Source organism: Peromyscus leucopus, chromosome 3 (assembly GCF_004664715.2).
Source record: "Peromyscus leucopus breed LL Stock chromosome 3, UCI_PerLeu_2.1, whole genome shotgun sequence".
Taxonomy (NCBI): domain Eukaryota; kingdom Metazoa; phylum Chordata; class Mammalia; order Rodentia; family Cricetidae; genus Peromyscus; species Peromyscus leucopus.
In genome coordinates, this window is record NC_051065.1 from 135578594 (window position 1) to 135602339 (window position 23746).

General features: G+C 41.3%; 1 protein-coding gene across 1 annotated transcript in view; it reads left to right on the forward strand.

The window, feature by feature from the left end:
* Slc15a5 (solute carrier family 15 member 5) overlaps positions 1-21947 on the forward strand; it is a 103990-nt gene extending 82043 nt beyond the window's left edge. The window contains exons 8-9 of the mRNA XM_028872254.2: positions 17784-17892; positions 21760-21947. Coding sequence (XP_028728087.1) covers positions 17784-17892; positions 21760-21904 — 254 coding nt within the window. The 3' untranslated portion in view covers positions 21905-21947. The remainder of the gene's footprint in view (positions 1-17783; positions 17893-21759) is intronic.
* Positions 21948-23746: the final 1799 nt, after the last annotated feature.

Sequence of the window (23746 nt, forward strand, 5' to 3'; positions counted from 1 at the left end):
TGGGGCAAGGGCAGTTTCTTTGCCCAAATGGCTAGCCTTTTCCATAAAGAAAACAAACTCCATACATAGTTTCTTCAATGCCCATCATCTTCTCTGAAGTAGATTGGTGCTGTCAGGAGCAGACATGTCTCACTGTCATAAAAAGCCTTAGGTTATTAAACATATTAAATGCCATATTCTGTAAGTCTTTGAAGTGTTTGAAGACCATCTATCTATCTAAATATATCTGTTTATGACCTTGAAAACATACCTAACATGACTATAAGTTTGACTATTATAGATGACTATTAATCAATATTTCTTAATTATCTATTAAATTTTTAAATGTGCTTCATAAACACAATACCCTATCTAAATAACAGTAGAAACATACATACAGTATAACAAAATTAAATTTGTATCAATAAACCAAAATCCATACCAATATAAAATATTTTCAAATTAATAGTTGTTTTTTGGATTAACATAGATTTAATAATCTACCCTTTTATTTCACCATTTCTAAATTTTATCCATCTTTTTTCCTTTAGAAAGAGATTTTTGAATTTAACTCTTTTGCTTAGTCTTTTTTGTTTGTTTGTTTGTTTGTTTTACTAACAACAATAACAATTTGTAACCAGCCCCTCTTAAATGATAGTAAACATCCATAACCCATCTTTTGGGAATATGAGCATTGTTCTCTAGACTACATCCTGTTGGCATCTTTGAGAAAACCTTGAGAAAGTCAGGATAATTGTTCTGCTGGAGTAATCTGTGAGGCTGGATTATCTCATTCTTCAGCCTTGAAGCTGTTCTGGATGCTGGATCACCTGGGCCATCCATTTTTATTGGTGTCTGATCCATTTGTTCTGAAAATACATAAACTTTTAACAGTAAACACATATCTATATCAACACAAGTCTAGGATGTGCATTGTAAACAAGTCAGCCAAAGATGCCTTTTTGTTTTGTGTTTGAGCAGGTAAAATACACATCATGTGTATTGTAGTTCTTCTAGGTTTATTTCTTTATGTTTGTAGTCAGGGCTTTCAGGGGGTCTTTCTCAATCAAACCTGATCGTCTTTAACTTTGAACAAATCCACAGCCTTTCATTTCCTGTGGAAATAAAAGTATAACCTCTTCTCCAAAATAACAAATCTTTTGACTTACATTTTGAAGTCAAGACATTTTTTTAAATTTATAGGTCAGTTTAATCCAGAAGTTTTCATAAAACAGTGTGTCTTAGAAGCTGTTATTTCTTTATTAGCAATCAGAAAATCTTTAGATTTTCTTTAGACAACACAGTAACATACAGAATCCAGACTCTGTGTATTTTCCATCTTTACACAGTTTATTATATTTTTATTACTCTTTTTAAAGGACTTTATTATTTCTAAACTATTTTTAATCTGTGATTGTCTCTACCCTTTCTCTCCCAAGCCTATGCACATTTTTAAACATACTGTAACCCGTTCAGAGGTTTTTTTTCAGTCTGAATCTGTCTTTATTGCCTATCTGTAATCTTTTTCTGACCACATGAGCCTTTAACCTGCTAAATGGCATGGCTAGGACCTCTGCCTCTGTTTTGGTAGCTGGCTCTACCCCATCTGGTTCCCCAAGAGCCTAGCTTCATGGTGGAGATACCAGCATGGGAGCCACATGTACTGTCCCAACTCTAGGAGTTTTGGGGTCCAAGCTGTCACCAAGTTGTGCACCACATGTTGCTCATAAATCCAATTAAGTGTTCAGTAGAAGGGCCTCTTAAAAGAGCCACGCCCTTTTTTGCTATTAGCACTGAATCAGGAAGCCAAGCCTCTGCTTGCTGCTAGCAAACAGAAAAGGCATTTACCAATAAGCCATGCTTGACTTACTTTTTGTGTATTTAGAATCCATTTTTTACTGCTCTCTCACTCCATCCCTTCCCCAGCTCGACTATCTTGTTCCTTCATGTTCTCATCCCCCATCCCCTACCCTCTATTGCTCCCCTTGCCCACTGTTTACTCATGGAGATCTCATCTATTTCCCCTTCCCAAGGCAATCCATGCATCTCTCTCGAATCCTCGCTGTTACCTAGTTTCTCTGGAGCTGTGGGTTATAGTCTGATTACTCTTGCATTACATCTTGATAGAGAGGGAGCTATTATGGAGTTAGGGAGAAACCTTGTGCTAGGGAAATTCCCAGAAATCCACAAGGACCACTCCAGCCTAGACTACTAGCTATAGTGGTCTAGTGATCTATATATAGGCCTGAACTGGCCTGCCCTGGTAACCAGATTGGTGAATACCCTGTCATCATAGAGCCTCATCCAGCAACTGATGGAAGCAGATGCAGAGATCCACATTCAAGCACCAGGCTGAGCTCTGGGAGTCCAGTTGAAGAGAGAGAAGGGAGGATTACATGATGGGGGGGGGGATTCAAGATCATGATGAGGAAATATACAGAGACAACTGTTCATAGGAACTTGCAAACTTTCGACTGACAGCTGTGGAACATTCATGGGACAGAACTAGGCCCTCTGTATACAGGAGACATTTGTATAATTTGGCCTGTTTGAGGGGCCCCTGGCAATGGATTCAGGATCTATCCCTGGTGTATGAGCTTGTTTTTTTGGAGCTCATTATCTATAGTGGGATGTCTTGCTCAGTCTAGATGCATCAGGGAGGGACTTGGTCCTGCCTTTACTGACTCCCCATTGGAGTCCTTACCCTTTTGGAGGAGGGGATAGAGCATGGGTTTGGGGTCAGAGGCTGAAGGGGAGCGGGAGGAGGGGTGAATGGGGGATTTGTGGCTGGTATGTAAAATGAATTTTAAAAATTCTTAAATTAAAAAAAAAGAAAGAAAGAAAGAAGAGATTCTTTTTTAAGCTTTGTCTGGTCTTATGTAGAAATTCTGGCCCCATGTTGAAAAACCATTTGTAGGCAGAAGTTTCTGTCCTGTAAGCCACTCCCAAGTAACCACAAAGAGGCTTAATATTAATTATAAATGCTTGGCCAATAGCTCAGGCTTGTTACTAGGTAACTCTTTAATTTAAATAAACTCATATTTCTTATCTATGCTTTGTCACATGGCTTGGTGTCTTTTCTCAGTACAGTATGCCCATCTTGCTTCTCTCTGTGTCTTCCCTCTATTCCTTTGACTCTGTCCCTCTTCTTCCCAACATTCTCTGTTTTGCTCTCCTCCTTGCCTTATCCTGTCCAGCTATTGGCCAGTCAGCCTTTTTATTAAACCAATCACAGTGACATATATTCACACAGTGTAAATGAATATTCCACAAATTATTGATGGGGATTCTGGTGTCTCTCTCAAATACTGTTCTTCATAGCCTTGTCTCAATGCTGTGGCCATTAACAATTTCTCCTTGATTCAATTTTGGCAAAAAAGATTTTCTAAAATCACCATCCCATCTCCACAAGAGTTCCGATATCAGCAGAGCACACTTGAGTACCACTAGCCTCCCTGTGCTCTCTACATCCCTGTTACAGATCCTGACATGGTGCCAGTCTTCCCTATCCTGATACGCTTTCTCTCATGTGTCATCAGCTTTTAGAAATATTAAACTCAACATATTCTGCTGCATTGATTTTTTGCTCTCATCTTCATCTAACCCTTTCTAGTTTCCTTGCATTGTTTACTCAATCTTCAATTTTAATCTTGCATGGTTAGTTCATTTATTTTTCTTTTTTTACATTAAAAGTGAAAACATGTATGACTTTTAAAGTGCCACCCCGGATTTCATATCCCTATCCCTAAATTTATAGATGCATTGTTCTATACTTTCTTTCAATGTCCTGTGGTTGTAGGTTTGATTTGCCTGAACCTGTTGGCTATTTGAGAGCAGTATCTTGAGTTTCTAGGTACGCTTTGTAATTATTTTTGGTTAAATCACTATAAATGGTATATTCCTTGAGCCAAACACATTAAAATATTTATTAAGCATTGTCAGGCAGAGCCTCCTGTCCTCCATCAAGGCAGGGCCTCCTGTCCTCCATCAAGACAGGGCCTCCTATCCTCCACTCTGTGCACAAGGACCAATGGCCACAACTTCTGGGGCTTCTTTTGTCTCCACTTCTCCTCTCACTGTAGGAGTTAGAGGGCATGATGTCCACGACTGCACCCAAGTTTACACGGGTGATGGCATTGGAATTCGGGCATTTACACACCAAACACTTCACCCACTGAGTCGTCTGCCAACCCACACTGGGATTTTTATCAATGCAAAAAGTCCTCCCAAGTGTGGTGAGATTGTGTTCCCCAAGATATTGTGCACCCTAATAAACTTATCTGGGGTCAGAGGACAGAACAGCCACTAGATATAGAGGCCAGAAAATGATGGCACACATGCCTTTAATCCTATCACTTGGGAGGCAGAGATCCATCCGGATCTCTGTGAGTTTAAAGCCACACTGGAAACAGCCAGGCATGGTGACTCATACCTTTAATCCCAGGAAGTGAGCATTTAATCCCAGGAAGTGATGGTAGAAAGCAGGAAGGCATATAAGGTATGAAAACCAGGAACTAGAGCTGGTTAAGCTTTTAGGCTTCTAGCAGCAGTTCAGCTGAGATCCTTTTGGATGAGAACTCAGAGACTTCCAGTCTGAGGAAACAGGATCAGCTGAGGAATTGTCGAGGTGAGGTGGCTATGACTTGTTCTGCTTCACTGATCTTCCAGCGTTCACCCCAATACCCAGCTCCAGGTTTGTTTTGGTTAATAAGAACCTTTTAAGATTGGTGCTACACCCAAGTCCCTCTGGATGATTTTCACTGTCAATTCATGTTTGCCTCCAATCAATGTTTTCTTTTTATTTCCATCTGAAGACTTCCTCTTTATTTACATTATTTTCATTTTAAGCTTTTACATCCTGTACATTGTAAATAACAGTCATAATACTTATTGTAGCAACATTTCTTTTCCATATTGAGTCTCCTTTTTTCTATTTACTCATCTTCAAAAGCAGAGACTCACAGAGACAGATGGTTTTCCAGTTTAGAGTATGTTCGGATATTTTTATTAGAGTCTACAGTTAAAGCACCTCCATTAACACCCTAGTTACTGCAAAAAAATCTGGCTGCTGGGCTGAAGCGAGATCCTTATGTGCACTGCACTTAAGCTTACAAATCCCATCCTCATCAGAAGGGATGGTCATACCTGTAGATTGAAATATACATGGTGATCTGGGCCACAAAGAACCCATACTTCAGGGGATGCCACTTCCTGGATGCCATGTACCATTGCTTCTTGTTCTATTGGTCGTGGGTTTGCTCTTCCCAGTGTAACTCAGAAGCAGACAACTTAGTACTGAAGAGCACTGTTGTGGAATATCCACCAGGGCCCCTTGTCTTTCCAAGAATGAGATGGGATGGGGGGTGGGGGAAAAAGGAAGGGTCTTAGTTGGCTTCATTGTTTCTGTGATAAAAACATGACCAGAAACAGCTTGGGAAAGGAAAGTTTTTTTTCAGCTTTCAGGTCACATCCATCAGTGAGAGAAGCCAATGCAGGAACCTGGATGCAGGAACTGAAGTAAAGACCAGGGGAGAACAATGGGCACCTAGTTGTTCGGTTGCTTTTCTTATGTAGTGCAGACCATGTAGCCCAGAGATGGTACTATCCCAGTGGGCTTGGCTCTCTTACATCAATTAGTGATTAAGAGAATGCCTCACAGCCGAGCCCACAGGAGATGAATCCTCATTTGATTTCCTCTCTTGCCAGGTGATCAGTTTGCATCAAGTTCATAGAAACTAACCAGCACACAAAGAAAGGAAGAGGGGGAGAGGGAGGAGAGGGAGGGAAGGATAGAGGAAGGGAGGGAGGGAGGAAAGTAAAGAGAGAAGAGAGGAAGGAAAGGAGGGAGGAATGGATGGTGGGAGGGAGGGAGGGAAGGAGGGAGGGAGGGTACCAATAATCCAATACTTATGTGAGATTGTAACATATTCTGTCTCAAATTGACCTTGTTCTCTGCTGTGACAGCTCATTCTGTTTCTTTCTACTTATCCCATTGATGAGGAAGACTTCCCACTCTTCCCCAAATAGAAGATGATGGCTAAAAACAAGCACTTGACACTGTGCCTACAGTAATGGCAGCAGTTTTTCAGTCTCATGTACTCACAACACGGGAGAGGAGGACACAGCTTCCCAGACTCAGCTCACCATGCAAAGCCATGTGGGGGTGGGGTTGTGCTCAAAAATAGTTTGAATCAGCTAGGCCTTTGGGTGCAGGCTAGTAATAGCAAAGAGGTACCCCTGGTTTCTGAAGGAGGAGATGGTTGGTTTCTTGAAGTCATCTTTTTTTTTTCTTTTATTCTTCTCTCATAATTACATCCTGACAGCAGTTTCTCCTCCCTCCAATTCTCCCAGCCCCTCCACCTCCTCTCCTCTTTTCCCCAAATCCATTCCTTCTCCATTTTCCTTCAAAAAATAAATAAATAAAAAAGCAGGCTTCCCAGGGACATCAATCGAACATGGCATAACATTACAATAAGGCCAGGAACAAATCCTCATATCAAGGCTGAAAGAGGCAACCCAGTAGAAGGAAAAGGATCACAAGTGCAGGCAAGAGAGATACTCTCCTCCCACTGTTGGGAGTCCCACAAGAACCCCCAAGCTATACAAACATAGCATATATGCAGAGGACTTAGCTCAGACCCATACAGGGTCAGTGTTTGTCACTTCAGTCTCTGTGAGCCCCTGGGAGCTGTGCTTAGTTGGTTCTGTGGGCTGTGCGTGTTCTTGTGGTGTCCTCTATAACGCTGGCTCCTACAGTCCTGCCTCCCCCTCTCCCATGGGTTCCTCTGGCTCTGCCTTGTGTTTGGCTGTGGGTCTCTGCATCGGCTCCCCTCAGTTGCTGGATGACACCCCTCTGATGATGCTTGGGTGAGACATTGATCTACAAGTATAGCAGTCTATCATTAGGAGTCATTCTGTTGACTTTTTTCTAGGTGTGTTTGGTTCTCTCCTGGGTCTCTGGCTATCCTGGCTCTGGCTCCTGGCCCTCCTGGCAGGGTCAGGCCTGGGCTCCCTCCTCAAGCTGGATCAGTCAAGGGTTGGCCACCCCCACAGGTTCTGCACCACCTTTACCTCAGCACACTTGCAGGCAGGGCAGACTGCAGGTCAAAGGTTTTATGGCTGGGTTGATATCCCAGTGCCACTGTTAGGAGTCTTGACTGGTTATAAAAGATGGCCAGTCTGGGGCCCCCATATCGCCCATTCCTAGGAGACTTTGCTAGTGTCGCTCTTGTAGATTCCAGAAAGGTTCCACTACATTAGGTTTCTATATCACTCCCCAGATGCCGCCCCCCAGTTCCAGTCATCTCTCCAAGTATTCTCTCCCTCTGTCCCTAACATTACTCACCTTACCCTTCCTATTCCCATACCCACCTACCCCCAGTCCACCTACAAAAGCTATTCTATTTTTCCTTCCCAGTGAGATCCATGCATCCCCCCTTGAACCTTCCTCATTACTTAATCTCTCTGGGTCTGTGGATTGTAGCATGGTTATCCTTTACTTAATACTAATGTCCACTTATAAGTGAGTACATACCATGTTTGTCTTTCTGGGTCTGGGTTGTTGTTTGAATTTCTAATGGTCTTATGATAAAAAACAAGGTACCAGATATTGGGGTAAAAGCTGAAAGATCCGAAAGGCAGAGCAAGCCACAGCCAACCTCACCTCGACAATTCCTCAGTCGATTCTGTTTCCTCAGACTGAAAACCTGAGTCCTCACCAGAAAGGGTCTCAGCTGAACTGCATTAGTTCTTGTTTCCTCAGGCCTTATATACCTTTCTCTGGCCAGACATCACTTCCTGGGATTAAATGTGTGTGTGCTTCCCAGTACTGGGATTAAGTGCATGTGCCACCACTGCCTGGCTCTGTTTCCAATGTGGCCTTCAACTCTCAGAGATCCAGATGGATCCCTGCCTCCTGAGTGATAGGATTAAGGGTGTGTGTCACCACTGCCTGACCTATATGTCTCATCTAATGGCTGACTCTGTCCTCTGATCCTCAGGCAAGTTTATTAGGGTACACAATATATCACTACATTGGTTACCTCACTCAGAATGATCTTTTCTAGTTCCATCCATTTACCTGCAAATTTTATGATGTCATCATTTTTAACAACTGAGTAATAATCCATTATGTAAATATACCACATTTTTCTTAGCCTTTCTTCGGTTGAGGGACACCTAGGTTATTTTCAGTTTCTGGCTAGTATGAATAAAGTTGCAATGAACATGATTGAGCAAATGTCCTTGTGGTATGGTGGAGCATCCTTTGAGCATATGCCCAATCATGGTATAGTTGGGTCTCGAGGTAGATGGATTCCCACTTTTCTGAGGAACCATTGTATTGATTTCCATAGTGACTGTACTAGTTTACACTCCCACCAACAATGGAGGAGTGTTCGCCTTGCCCCACATCCTCCCCAGCATGAGCTGCCACTTGTGATTTTTATCTTAGCCATTCTGATAGGCGTTGATTTGCATTTTCATGATGGCTAAGAATGTTGAATATTTTTTTGTTTCTCAGCCATTTGAGATTCCTCTATTGAGAATTCTCTGTTTATATTTATACCACACTTTTTAGTTAGGTTATTTGGTTTGTTCATGTCTAGTTTCTTGAGTTCTTTATATATTTTGGTTATTACCCCTCTGTTGGATGTGGAGTTGGATGAAAATATTTTCCCATTCCATATTGGAACTGTTTTGTCCTATTGACAGTGTACTATGCCTTACAGAAGCCCTTTATTGATTGTTGTTCTTAGTGCCTGGACTATCAGTGTTCTCTTCAGGAAGTTGTCTCCTGTGTCAATGCATTCAAGGCTATTCCTCTACTTTCTCTTCTGTCAGTTTCAGTGTAAATGGATTGATGTTGAGGTCCTTGATCCACTTGGACTTGAGTTTTGTTCAGGGTGATAGATATGAATCTATCTGCATTCTTCTACATGTTGACATCTAGTTACACCAGCACCATTTTTTGAAGATGCTTTCTTTTTCTTTGTATATTTCTGGCTTCTTTATCAAAAATAAAGTGTCCATAAGTGTGTGGATTTATTTCTGGGTCTTCAATTTCATTCCATTGATCAACCTATCTGTTTTTATGCCAATACTATGCAGTTTTTATAACTCTGAGTACAGCTTGAAATAAGGGATGGTGATACTTCTGGAAGTTCTTTTATTGTACAGGATTGTTTTTGCTATTCTGGGTTTTCTATTTTTTCATATAAAGTAGAGTATTGTCCTTTCAAGGTCTGTAAAGAATTGTGTTGGGATTTTGATGGGGATTTCTTTGAATCTGTAGATTGCTTTTGGTAAGATGGCCACTTTTACTATCTTAATCCTACCAATCCGTGAGCATGGGAGATCTTTCCATCTTCTGATATCTTCTTCAAGGTCTTGAAGTTTTTGTCATACAACTGTTTCGCTTGCTTTGTTAGAGTTACTCCAAGATATTTTATATTATTTGTGGCTCTTGTGTAAGATGTTGTTTCCCTGATTTCTTTCTTAGCCCATTTGTCATTTGTATATAGGAGGGCTACTGATTTTTTTTTTTAGTTAATCTTGTATCCTGCCATTTTACTAAAGGTGTTTATTAGCTGTAGGAGTTTTCTGGTAGAATTTTTGGGGTCTCTTATGTATACTATCATATCATCTGCAAATAATAATACTTTGACTTCTTCCTTTTCAGTTTATATCCTCTTGATCTCTTGGAGTCGTCTTGATCATTGGCAAGAAAGTGAAATCTGTTAGGCAAGGCTGAGGCATATGATAGCAAGTTCATCTAGTCAGAGAGTTTGTCATGTGAGCATTTATGCTTTCCCTGCAGGTGGAGAACATGTCTAACAAGAACCAGAAAATGCACAGGTCAGCCTCTGGGGCCCCGTGAAGCCAAAAGACAGGGCAGAACATGAAATTTTGGTTCTTATGATACAGAGCCTATGGCTGGAGAGCAATAAGTGTATTTTTCTGTCTTATTAGAAGTCTTGCTGTTTGGAGTGCAAAGTGTGTCACCCTACATGTTTCTCATTCAGGTTTCAAAGCTTTATATTTTGCTGAAAATTATTCCTAGAACCTCGTGTTGCCTTGAGAATGAGTCTCAGTAATTGGGTGGGGTCCTTGTATGAATAATGTGTTTGGGATTTGAATCAAGTTATTTCAGACAGCTACCCAGAAGCTTTTCAAGTTGTCAGTTGAATAATAATGGTAGTAGTGCATTTGGCATCAACAAGGGACAATCAGCATGCTCAGGTAAGAATGGAACAGGAGTTTTCTGCTCAGTGGTGCCTCACTTTTCTGCCCAGGGTCTCCACACTCCATTCTGTAAGCATAGAGGAACCGTCTACAGGAGTCTACAGTCCATTGTCTCTGAAATGGCCATGATAACTTCAGATGAACAGAGACATTTTAATGAGTGTGTATCAAGTCCAATACTCCATAATAACTGCTATTTGCACTTTTCCTCACTAATTTAGAAACTTCTTTTAAGCAATTTGGAGTGACCACTTCTTGGCTGGCACCCAAAAGTTTCTTTAAAATCAGTTTCAATGAGTAAATAAATTGAAGTCAGTAGGTGCCCTCTACGGAAATGCTGAACATTGCTAAATATTCCAAAGGTCCTCTTACCTCAGCAGTGCAACAGTCTCTGTTAACCAGCTTGATATATCACTGAAGCGAGTAACCAGGGTTTCCTGTGAGGGTTGACAAAGACCGTGCAATAAAGGGGCTGTCAGGGGCAGTCTTCCTCCTGCTAACCTCCTGCTCTCCTGAGCTGTGTTCTGGAGAAGTTTCCTTGGCCTCCTTCTCAACCTAAAGTCTTCACTTTGTCTCCTTTTGCAAGGATGCTCCCAACTTCAATCAGCTCCTAGAAATGTCAGATGAAAAATGGCCCAAATGTGAATTATGACAATAAAAGTTTATAAGCTACTAAAATAAAGTTATAGCACTAAGAGCTGAGTCAACCGACGATGTTAAATGGAACATTTTATAGCCGGTCCTGAGATAATGATTAAAAAAAAAAATGACGCATAGAACATGAAGAAATAACTGACAGGAAACAAGCCCCAAATCAAGTCCAGGGTACCTGACTGTTGTGTGAGCTATCTCTCAAGGGGGCGGGGAAGGTGATGGCCTGATGTTTATGGGAGGCCTTTTTGTACCCAACTTTTCCCAGCCATTTTCTCTTTGATTCCTAGAAGAGTGCAGAGAGGAAGGTATTACTGTCATTGTTCTCAAGTGGAGAAACTGAGGCTGAAGCCATCTAGTTATTTGCTCAATAACAAAAGGTATTCAATAATAGAGATGAGAGTTGACTTTGAAAGTCTGCATCAAGTCCAGGTACTTTGGATGCCTCCCTACACCCAATGTGCCTTCTGCTGTTGAAAGACAACTATTAAATAAAGCAACCTTTTGGTTTTATGAAGACTCTGTCTAACCTGAGCCTTGATTTTTGTCCCGAGCTGTCAATCCAAGCAAGGGTTCTGTTTACTGTGGCTCTCACCACAAAAGCAAGCTTTATCCAGAAAGTTAACTCAGAATGCATTGAAAGACTGTGGGACTTATGTGAAGATCTGCATTATTTTAAAAAGCCAGGTGCTTCAAACATTTAAGAAGGAATACAGAGAAAGGCCTAGGGATGTAAGTCTCCAAGGACAGCTACCCACGAAGGGCAAGGCAGGAGGACTGAGCATTCAAGGACTGTGAGGGCCACACAGCAGATTCAAGGCTAGTCCAGAAATTTGTCAGAACCAGAAACTCAAAATAAAAGTAAATTAATTAAACAATATGGAAACAGTTACTGGTAGAGAACTTGCTTAGCATGTGCAAGGTCCTAAGTTCAATCCCCAGAACCAGATGATAGATAGATAGCTTGATGATAGATAGATAGATAGATAGATAGATAGATAGATAGATAGATAGATAAATGGATAGATAGATAATTAGGAATTAGAATGTGGCAATTTGGTACTTTATTTTTTAAGTAACCCCACTTACAAAATGTTTAAGGAGGAGCTTGACAAATATATACCTATTCCTATATACCAAGTCACAGTGAATTTTACCCATGCCCGCTGTGTCCCCAGTGACAGATGGAAGTGTGCTGCCATGCCCAGGGGACTTGGTACTGCCTCCTGAAAGGCTAGTATTTGCTGTAATTGCAAAATCTCTTAGAAATATGATGTTTTACCTCCAAAGATGTTTCAGAATTTATATTCTTCTCCCTCATTTGACTTTGTTATAATATAAAGATAGTCTTTTCAATTACTTATTACAGACTGAAATTCATGCTCCAAGAAGAATTAATGTCATGTTAATTCTCAGGCCTCACATGCTCCTTGCAAACCTCTTACCCCAGCCAGAGTAACACGATGATAAAAACGGTATAATCTCACGACACATGAAGTGCTGAAGTGAAATGGAAAGGACAGAAATATGACTGGGATATTAATTCAAGAGAAAAAGAAAATAGCACCATTTGAATGGGCTGAGTGGGGTAGCTTAGCTCTTTCTGAAAATAAGAGAGATGTTAGCTCACCTTTCCTTGACCTACACTCCAACTCCCTCACTCAAGTAGAGCTTTAGTCACCATGCGTACATGGGGGGCAAGGGACAGAGGAACAGACACAGACACAGAAATGCAGAGAAAGAAGTAAAAGAGAGAAACAGGGCTACAGTATTCATTCACAGACATACAGGAAGACGCTCAGTGCAACCAGTCATCTAAACACAAGATGAGGGCATCATCATGTCACTATAGCAACAGAATCAGGCATTTCCTTTACAATGGTACACAAATTAATAACATGGAGAAAGGCTGGAGAGAGGGCTCAGTGGGTAAGAGCACTGGCTGGTCTTCCAGAGGATCTGGGTTTGATTCCCAGGGGCACATGGCAGCTCCCAACTGTTTGTAACTCCAGTCCCAGGGGATACAATGTTCTCTTCTGGCATTCTAGAGTACTGAATGCACATAGTGCGCGCGCGCGCACACACACACACACACACACACACACACACGGGCAAAATACCCATACACACACAATCTAAATAATAATGATTAACTAATTAATTAAATGTGGTAATATAACCTGCAAAACAGCCCTAAACTCAATTTTTTTCTTTAAAGATAGCACTGAGGCCCAGACTGGCCTCAGACTCCTGGTAAGCCTGCTGCCTCAGCCCCATAAGCACTGGGATTTCATGTGTGTGCCATTTCAGCATCAACTTTGTTTATGGGGTTCAAGAAGGTAACGGACGCATGAAAATTCCATGGTTGGGACACAAATATGTCCCACTGGGAAGAGAAATGACAGCAGCTTTCATTTTCTAACAGTTTCATTAGTCATCAAACCTCTTTGTGATGGTTAATCTTTTAAAATGTATGTTGAGCATTTTCATCTCCCGTTCCTTCTCCCAACTCCCCCCAGATCCATCCTCGCCTCCCCAGCTCTCAACTACACGTTCTTTTCTTTTCTTTTCCTTTTGTTTTGGTTTGGTCTGTTTTTCAACAAACTGAGATCACTACAGAAAACTGCAGCTGGTCAGAATGCAGAGATCAACTGACTATTCGAAGCCTGATCCCAATTCATACATTTACAACACAACGTGTACACCTGAAGCTCAGGAAACTCTGCGAAAGAGAGGGCAGACAGGATTGTAAGAGCCAAAGGACCAAGATGTTTGTTGTTAGATATTCTCTGCTGTGGATATCACTCTATATAAATAAAACACTGATGGCCAGTGACCAGGCAGGAAGTATAGGCAGGACAAAGAGAGAGGAGAATTGGGGAAACATGAAGAAGGGGGAGAGACACTGCAGCCACGGCCAGAACAAACAGCATGTAAAGATGCCGGTAAGCCACCAGCCACGTAGCAAGGTATAGATTTATAGAAATGGGTTAATTTAAGATATAAGAACAGTTAGCAAGAAGCCTGCCATGGCCATACAGTTTATAAGTGATATAAGCGTCTGAGTGATTATTTTATAAGTGGATTGTGGGACTGCGGGGCTTGGTGGAAGCTGGAGAGAAGCCCTCCAGCAACAATTCTCTTTTAGGAAGGAGAGAGCAGGGAGAGAGAGAGAGAGAGAGAGAGAGAGAGAGAGAGAGACTAAATAGGAAGTGGCACACTCAATCACAGCTGTCTTACTTAGGTTATTAACTTAGCAGAACATGTAATCCAAATCCGACTTGAAAGTGTATACTTCCCAGGAAGAGGCCAAGACCTTCCAGTTCAGAAGCAAAGCGCAGCACTGAAGGTCAAGGCCTTCCACACAGAGACAAGTTGCTATAGTCCCAGACCCCCTTCACTAACAGCTTAGAAGCTGTGGCTCTAAGAGGATAGAGGACTCAGACACTGGCATTGGAACCTTCAAAGAGGATGGACTCCTATTCACAGTGTCAAACTGTTTCAGTTATTCTAGTCACTCAGAACTGCAGTTGGACCTTTCCTGTAAAGAGAGATTCTCCTTTCCCACAATGCTGGGCCATATTGCTAGTTTTAGAGTATTGACTAAAATTGGATATTATGTTTATGACATGTATGCTGTGTTTTATGTAGTATGTTGAATAGCAAGTAATACATCAAACTCCATTGACGAAGCTGGGGAGACAGCTCAGGTGGTGAAGCGCTTGCCTACAGGGGTGAGGACCTGAGTTCAGGGCTCTGGAACCTACACAAAAAGCCAGACATGGTGCTGGTGCATGCCTATCCTCCCAAAAGTGGTGAGATGAAAGCAGACACACAGACTCCAGTGTCCAGGCCCAATATTAGCACAGAGGGGGATGTACCCATTATCTCCTTTCTAAAGGGACAAGTGTCATGCAGCATTAGCGTTCTCATATGCCAGTTGCTTAACAATAAGTATTCCTGCCTCTCCATCAGTCATAAGACAATTGACCACCTGTAAAAGACGAGCAACAAAATCCTGATATGGCTCATCGGACCCCTGTCTAATTTTGAAAGTTTCTCTGTCTCTTTTCCAAAATCCGGTAATTTATGCCATATGTCCTCACTCCCAGAAAACAAAGGTTCTCCCTTCCAGAAAGGAAGCACATAATCCACCGCCCACTCCTCTATCCATTCCAACCATCATTATAGTCCTCAGGTAGAGGAAGTTGTAATATTGGGGAGGGGGGTGTCAGACGGCCAGGGGCGCTCCTCCTTAAGCCCTTGAGCCGAGCTGATATTTTTACTTTCAGTTTTGCTCACTTGGTCCCTTCTGACCTTGTGCTAGAAAAAGCCCCCTTTTAGCTTGGAAGACTTTTTTCTGTGTTTACATGAGCTCATACTCATGTACAGAATCTGTCATGGTATTTTCTAAATCCTTTGGCTCGTCCCCACTTACTATTTGTATCATGATGTGGACAAATGTCCAAGTTACCCAGGAGTGCACTGGACTACTTTCTCCTTGTCTGTGGGTTTTCACCGTTTTTCATTAAGTTGATCCCATACTCTGGGATCTAGAGTGCCCTTTTCAAGAAACCAAGGATTATATTCTGTTATTAGATCCCAACATTCCTGCAGCTGGGCTTTAGACATTGAAGTCCCACTTGTACTTAAGAAATGATGTATCGACTCAGTATATGATGCTGGTTTCCCTATTTCAGGTCTGTAGTAATCCCTCCTTGCCTCTTGCTGCAGGGGTCCTCAGGTCCTCTCTTAGCTTTTCATGCAGGTCCTTGATTCTGGTGCCACTTGTCAATGTTTGCCAACCTATGCAGATCTGTGACTGTGAGACCCAGGATCCCAGGACCTGAAAGATGGAGGGGGGAGACACTACAGTATAATAATTCCGAGACAACCTTACTTCAGTTTCAGTGAACTTTTATACACAAATGTAACCCAAAAAAAGCAATTATCCAAGGAAGGTTGTTTGACTTCAGAAAAAAACATGATCAGAAAAACATATAAATAAATATCAGTAAGTACATACTAGATATTAACAGAGCAGCCTTTCCCAGAACCTTCTCAGGACAGACCAGTTTAAACACAATTGCCTGGCACGTACTGTAGATTATATCTGGGAAAGCGTGGAAGCAAGGCAGAGTCCATAACCAGATTCAGAGTACACTGACCAGATTGGATTCTATAGCTACATTCTGATATACAACAAAAATAAACAAGTCTTATAAATGAATATGTTGTCACAGGAGGCACAGAATAACGTCCAAGAACAATCCAGGGAACACAATGCACTTGAGATGAGAGGCCCTCTGCCTTTTCCCCTGAAGCTTCTCTCACAGTTGTAGCAGGAATCTTAAAAGTTCTTACTAATAAAATCAAACTATGGCCAGGTAGTGGGGTGAACACTGGAAGATCAGAGAGACAGAACAAGCCACAACTATCTTACCTCACCAGTTCCTCAGCTGGTCCTGTTTCCTCAGACTGGAAGTCTCGGAGTCCTCATCCAGAATGAATCCCAGCTGAACTGTGCTGCTTCAAAGCCTGAAAACTTAACCAGCCGAATGCTTAACCAGCCAAATGCTTAACCAGCCAAATGCTTCTAGTTTCTGGTCCTCACACCTTATATACCTTTCTGCTTTCTACGATCACTCCCTAGGATTAAAGGCTTGCTTCCTGGGATTAAAGGCATGAGTCACCATGCCTGGCTGTTTCCAATGTGGCCTTGAACTCACAGAGATCCCAGATGGATTTCTGCCTCTGGAATGCTAGGATTAAAGGCGTGTGCTATCACTGCCTAACTAGTGGCTTTTCTGTTCTCTGACCCCAGATAAGTTTATTAAGGTACACAATATTTGGGGGAACACAATACCACCACACACAGTTCTCCAAGGCATTGTTCACCATGCATCACTCTTTTGACTGTGTTGTGACACTGGAAGCTTTTGGGCTAGCCTGGCCTACATGGCAGAGTTCCAGACCAATAAGAGCCTGTTTTGAATAAAAACTGGAAGAAGCCTAGAGACTAATATCCATTCCACATACTCTACATGCATGTATCTGCACCCAACACACAAGAACATGCAAATATATGCATGCATGCAGAAAGCATACATTGAATAAAGATTGATTCAGATTTAGAAAGAGGAAAAAAATCATAGCAAAGACCAAAACCAAAAGTTAAAACTTAAGAACAAATTAATTAGGGCTGGAGAGATGGCTCAGCCGTTAAAGGCTAGGCTCACAACCAAAAATATAAGAACAAATTAATTACCTTGAATCCTGAGTGATATCATAAATACTCAGTTTAATGCTATAATGAAGTGAAGATTCTTTGTTGCACTTTTTAAAACTAGAATAATTATTCATCAGGTCCAAAGAAATCTCTGCATCAATCAGAGTTAATGTTTTCTGCCCAACACGTGCAGTGACTTGACCAAAAGAGAACCCTGGATTCACTCCATTTGTTAAAATGTGTGGCATCCATCATCTACATGTGTCATGTGACCGGTCTTACAATTAGATAAGCAGAAGACAATCTGATCATAAAAAAGGGCTTTCATTCATTCAATATGTATTTATTCCATATGTTAGGCACAGTACTAAACAAAGAGATCCCAGGATAAATGAGACAGGATAGACAATTGATTAATTTTAATATTGTAATCAAGATTACCCTTACCACTCAGGAAAAGGTGCTGCTGCTTTTTAAGCCTGACATGTTGGGGTGTGCTGCTTATCATTTTTCTACTAATTCCAGAGTTAAATGAATTTTGGCAATGACGTTTCAGATAAGCTTTCTTATGTTGGCAATGTTACTGAGGCGAACAACTCTCTATGAATTGCAGGATAATAAAATATTCACAGAAACTTGCAACTCTGCAACTGAATAACAATTACACATTTGCTCCAAATAGGCAATTGGTTTCCAAACACATTAAACAAAGGCAATTTAGAAGGCTTCTTCTTCGTGCTGGCATCCTTGACGCTGCTGAACGTCCTGGGATTCTGGAGGGCTTTGCGGAGGTAAGTGTGTGGGAAGAGGAACGATTTCTGACTCTGTGAAATATTGGTCTGAGACTCAGGAGTGAGCCAATGGGATCCCATACGCCATGATGAGACAAATTAGCATCCTGCAGAAATTTAATGGATTATTCTGAGCAAGACCTTCACTTTTGACTTCCCTTATCCACCAGTTCTCATAATAAATAAGTGCTTTATTCCATTCTAAAGCATGCTGTGATGCCAATGTGGTTTTCTTTATCCACTGTGGTACTATTTCAGAGTTACAGGTGGCCATATGGGTAAGTCATTACCACTGGAAAAAATACCATTAAACAAACAGCTAAGAATTTAATGACCCTAGAGATTTGGGTTCCATTCAAGTCTTTAAATCAGCAGTGGCCATTTCAAGGTCAATAGGTGAAAAATCCATTAGACCAGTGGCTCTCAACCTTCCTAACATTGCGACCCTTTAATACAGTTCCACATGTTGTGGTGACCCCCAAACATAAAATTATTTCACTGCTGCTTCATAACTGTAATTTTGTTACTGTTATGAATCATAATATAAATATCTAATATACAGGATATCTGATATGTGTCCCCCAAGGGGTCACGACCCACAAGTTGAGAATCACTGTTTTAGAGCCTCACCTAAGTTGTCAAAGTAATAGGATATTATCATCCTTGTGCATAATCTCGCTTGTCTTACAATTAACATATGCAAAATACCATTTAATCACAGAAATATTTTTCATCCATTCAATGCCTATTTGCCAAAGAACCTCCATGAATCAGGCAGCTGTGTATCATCTGCTATCCCTTGTTGGAGCCCATTTTTAGGTTCCTAGAGGCTTTGCCCAGCAGGTCTGCCTAGAGAGGATGATTGGACTACAGTCCTGAGTGCAGGTGTCTGAGAAGTTCTGCACTTGGCTGTGCTGGGGGGAGATCTTTTGCTCCACACCTTGGCATTCCTTTAAATACCCTAGGGCAGAGACAGTTGAGGTCTGATGGATTAGGATCTAGACCTTCCCAAGGCTATCCTGTGTTTTCTATCTATTTTTCTCCCCTCTATCCTTCCTTCTAACTAATATTTCCTGCTGCTTCTAATCAAGAGTACTCTGGGGAAATTTGGGGGTGAGGGATGGCCCCCCATAATCCATCTATCTATTGATTGCCCCACCTCTCTCTGCCTCTGTCTTTCTGACATATTCTAGCTATGTTCAGGGAGCAAATTGTCTAACCTGTTGGAGCCTTTACACATGTAAATTACGTCAATATAAAAACTGCTGGTTTTTAGGGAGAGAACTCTGTAAAGATCTAAGTTCTGTGTGTGTGTAACATCATAGAAGCTAAAGTTTCATTGTCCTCACTTGCCTCCATTTATCTATTGTAGACATTTCCCCACAAATCTTCCCACTTGTCGCTACCTCTTCCTTGCCCAAACCAGTCTTTTATTCTTCTACTAAATGTCTTTTGGATCAGCATCTAGGTGACAGATGGGTGCAGCAAACCAGAAGTTTGCCGAGTCAAAAGTCAACAGATGCTCAGTGTCATCTACAGCCCTGATCTCCCTGTGCTGATGGTCTGTTATGGGAGACACTGAAACCCTACAAGGAGGGGTAGGAACCAGACCTAAAATTGAATAGCCCCATTAGTATGAGTACTTCTTGCCCTCCAAAGCACACAAGCTCCACCTCTCTCCCCCAGTATGGAATTTCTCTAAATGCCAGGCTCTTAGATTGCAAATGAAACTAGAAAATCAGAGAATTTCACAGGAAGCTCCAAGGGTTTGCAGCTATGTAGGAAACCAGATTCTGTTGTGAAAACAGAAGCCGAAGACACGTGCTTTTCCCCTTCGGCCGCTGTCTCCATCTGCCAGCGCATAGTCCAATACCACCTCTCCATTTTTTTATTTCATAGTCTTTTTGTAAGAATTTTCCTTTGGCCAGGCAGTGGTGGCTCACACCTTTAATCCCAGTACTTGGGAGGCAGTGGCAGGTGGATTTCTGTGATAGAAGCCAGCCTGGACTATAAAGTGAATTCCAGGACAGCCAGGGCTACACAGAGAAATCCTGTCTCCAAAAACAAAAACAAAAAATAAAACAAAAAAGTTGTTAGTTGTTTTTGCTCTTTCGAAGGGCCTGCCACCCAGCTCCCAAATAAATCACATGTGGAGATTTATTCTTAATTATAAATGCCAGGCCTTAGCTTGGCTTGTTGCTAGCCAGTTTTACTTAACTTATCCCATCTAGCTTTTGCCTTTGGGCTTTTACCTTCCTCTGTTTCTGTATGCCTTTCATTATTTCTTACTCAGTGGCTGGCTGTGTAGCTGGATGTCTGTCCCCTGATGTCCTCCTCCTTCTCTGGCTACTCTTCTTTCCCAGATTTCTCCTTCTTTATCTTCTCTCTGCCTGCCAGCCCTGTCTATCCTTTCTCCTGCCTTGCTATTGGCCATTCAGCTCTTTATTAGACCATCAGGTGTTTTACATGGGCAAAGTAACACAGCTTCACAGAGTTAAACAAATGTAACATAAACAAAGTAATATACCTTAAAATAATATTCCACAACAACAACAACAAAAAAGAATTTGCCTTTGTCCTTCATAGAAGCAGCCTCCAAGGTCAGAGATGTCAAGGTCTGTTCCACAGTGTATGAGCAATATAAACACCAACACACTCCTTAACCTGGCTGGGCCTTGGTTTCTCCACCACTTACTGTGTCTCAGGGTTGAAGTTGAGTAAACACTCAAAAATATTGGCAATACTAAAGTGCCTACCAATTTGGCCTTATACATCCCGTTTCTTCTGCTTTATTCTTTTCATTCTTATGCTGAGATGTGGTTTAGTTGACCATGAATATGATTGCATTCAAATAAGTCTTACTTGTGAATACAAATTTATCAGCTCTTCGTGTATGCATGCATTCAGTCAACCTGTAAAGCACTGTCCCAGGCACTAAAGAGACAACATTGAACCAAGAAAATGCCATTAGTACAAAGGGGATGAGATTAGTGACCAATCTAAAACATTCAAATATCTGTGGTTATCGAGTGAGAGCTTGAGGTTGATGAGAAGAAAGGTAAGAATGAAAATTCCAACACCAGGGATTAGAACAAACAAAGATAAGGGACTATGCACTAAAGCAGATTTGGTTCAGAAATAAGTCTAATTCTGTCCAAGTCTCATGTAAACATAAGGAAGTTGTTTTACACTTGAACTTTAGTTTTCTAGTATATTAAATGGAAACAATCCCTCCTTCCCAGAATAGTATTGTTGGAGAAGATATTCAGGAAAGGTAAGTTTCTCTGATGTCATGGTAGACAGTGGACGTTTTTAAAATGTGGTCACAGACTCCTTCTTTGACAATGGTCTCAGCACCAAATTCATGGTACGTCTGATCAATACAATACAATTTACAGCATATCTGATGAGCCGTTAGAGTCCAAGCAGCCATGAAATCCACTGCCAGTAAAATTTCCAGGTTTCTCTCACTGACAGTACAGAAGAGACTCACAGATGGTTGTAAAAGAACACCATCCTGCTGGTCATGATGATGTGTGCTACCCTATAATCCCAGCATTTAAGAAGCTAAGGCAAGAGGATTGCCCCAGTTCCAACAAGCCTAGATGTCATAGCAAGTCCCAAGAGAGTTTAGGCTACATGGCAATACCTTGTCTCAATATTAAGAGAGCGCTTTCTAAAGGTCCTTATGGGAGCCTTACTATGTACTAAATAGAACTCTCCTGTCCCTGTACAAAGACTGCCTCTTAAATAATGAGCCCTGTGGTGCCATCATAAAGGTAGGCAAGCGCGGGAGAGAGGCTGATGATTTATCAAGTGATCTACATCTGCTCCTAAGGAAAGCTTGCTTTCTTTCTTTTTTTTTAGATATTGTAATCTAAATCATTTTAATGCCCAGAGCATCAGTGGAAGAAATCGTGAAGAAACTCTTCTCTATAAAAAGTCTCTGAAGTTTTATGGCAGTATACATGAAACATCGTCAAGTATTGATCTTTGGGAGACAGCCCTGTGAAACTGGATCTGACTCTGTCTTGTGAGCGCCACTATCCATTATTTTCTTCTTCAGTCGAACACTTTATGCATTTTACTGGGAAAGTCAGCATAAAGGAAAGTGACTATGAATGTTATCTATGTACTTTATTTACAAAGAGCAATTATGATCCTCTAATAAACTATTATACTTTTGTATTGAAATATTATGCTCTTGAATTAATTAAGTGATCTCAAAGTCTTGGTGATTACTTTCTGATCAGAAAATGTTCATTTTCTGTGTTAACATGTCAATCACATTGTATAACCTTTACAATGATTCACTAATTGAAAGTGATGTACAATATTTACTTATAATTTTAATGTCGTTAGAAGCTAAGAGACATTATGTTTTTATTTTTTCTTCCTGTACATTTACTACGTCTTTGTTGCATTCTAGGTAGTATAACCATAGATAATATAAGTCTAGATAGATAATAAATGTATATATAATTCTGCTATATTTGACCTTGTTATTGCACTAAAATAGATCAAAAATATTGGTTTGGTTTCATTTGGTCATGTTAGGTTTGAGACAAAGTCTCATGCAGCCCAGGCTGTCCTCAAACTTAACTGTGTAGCCGAGGACGACCAATGAACTGGAATTACAGGCCAGGTGCCTCCATTTCAGTCCTCTTTTGTTATTACTATTAATTGTTATTTCTATGAATAAAATTAATGCCCTGTCCTTTTGTTGAAGTTTGTCTCAGTATCTGACAAAATTTGATTTTGAGTCTCCTGCTTCAGGTGACTTTCTTGCCCCCACACTGCCTGTCTTGATGAGCCTAATGTGAATTCTTCCATGATGATACCCAGACATTGAAGGCTCTCACCAGAGCCTCCCATCTGCTTCCCCTCCGGGACTGTGCTGGAATGGGCAAGAGCATTTACCAGTTCATTGTTCACTGTGGCTGAGCACCCCTCTTGCTGATGCAGCCAATGCTTAAAGCTGTGGAATAAAAGACGTAGCCAACTTGACTGGGTTTCAATATGCATTTTTAAATGCTCTTACAGCTGTAAAACACCAGGTGTTTTTCTTATTCCAGCTATTTGCTGTTTGCTCGTTTGTTTGGAAGACATGCTAAAAAGACTAGCTCTTACAGGCAACACTTCTTCCCCACAACTTTTTCAAATCCTTTGTTTTGCATAAATCCCTAGCAAAGCAGTGGGGTAGAGCCTGATACTCTCACAACTTTCCTTGCTGTGAAAGGTTAAATGCCAAGCTTGCAATTTTGGGCTTAATGAACACCCCAAAGGAGCCTCGTTAGCACAGTATCTAGTGCATTGGTCTCGTAATGAACACCCCGAAGATCAAGAAAGCTCCAAACGCCTCGTCTTGGTGTAAATGAAAAGCCATAGCCCACTCTTGCTGCTAGAAATAGGCCTGTCGTGGCTTTGGCCCTTCCCCAACTTTCCCTTCATCTCCTTAATTTCTACATTGTAACAGGAAAAAGAGGATGTTCTTTGCGTTTTCACTCTTCCTTTGCGATGAAAGATCTGCAGAAATTAGAAAATTGACCCAAGCAAGCAGCAGAAGAGCTGAGAACTCGCATGTTGGCGTTGACACTTGTGATTAGCTAAATTGCAATAACTACACGCGCTTCCATTCGGAACAGGGTGCATTCACACGGCAGTTTCTTCTCTAGTGCCTGGCGACATTATCGCTGAGCACCTGGAATAGTTTAGGCATTAAGTGTAATTGGTTTTGCTTTACATAAATCTGGAGCTTTGTAAATAAGCGGAGCGTTTCAGCTTCTATATAACACCAATTAACTTAAAGGGATGCCTTGTTTGCAGAAGCCTGCTGTGTTCCGTACTGTATTTC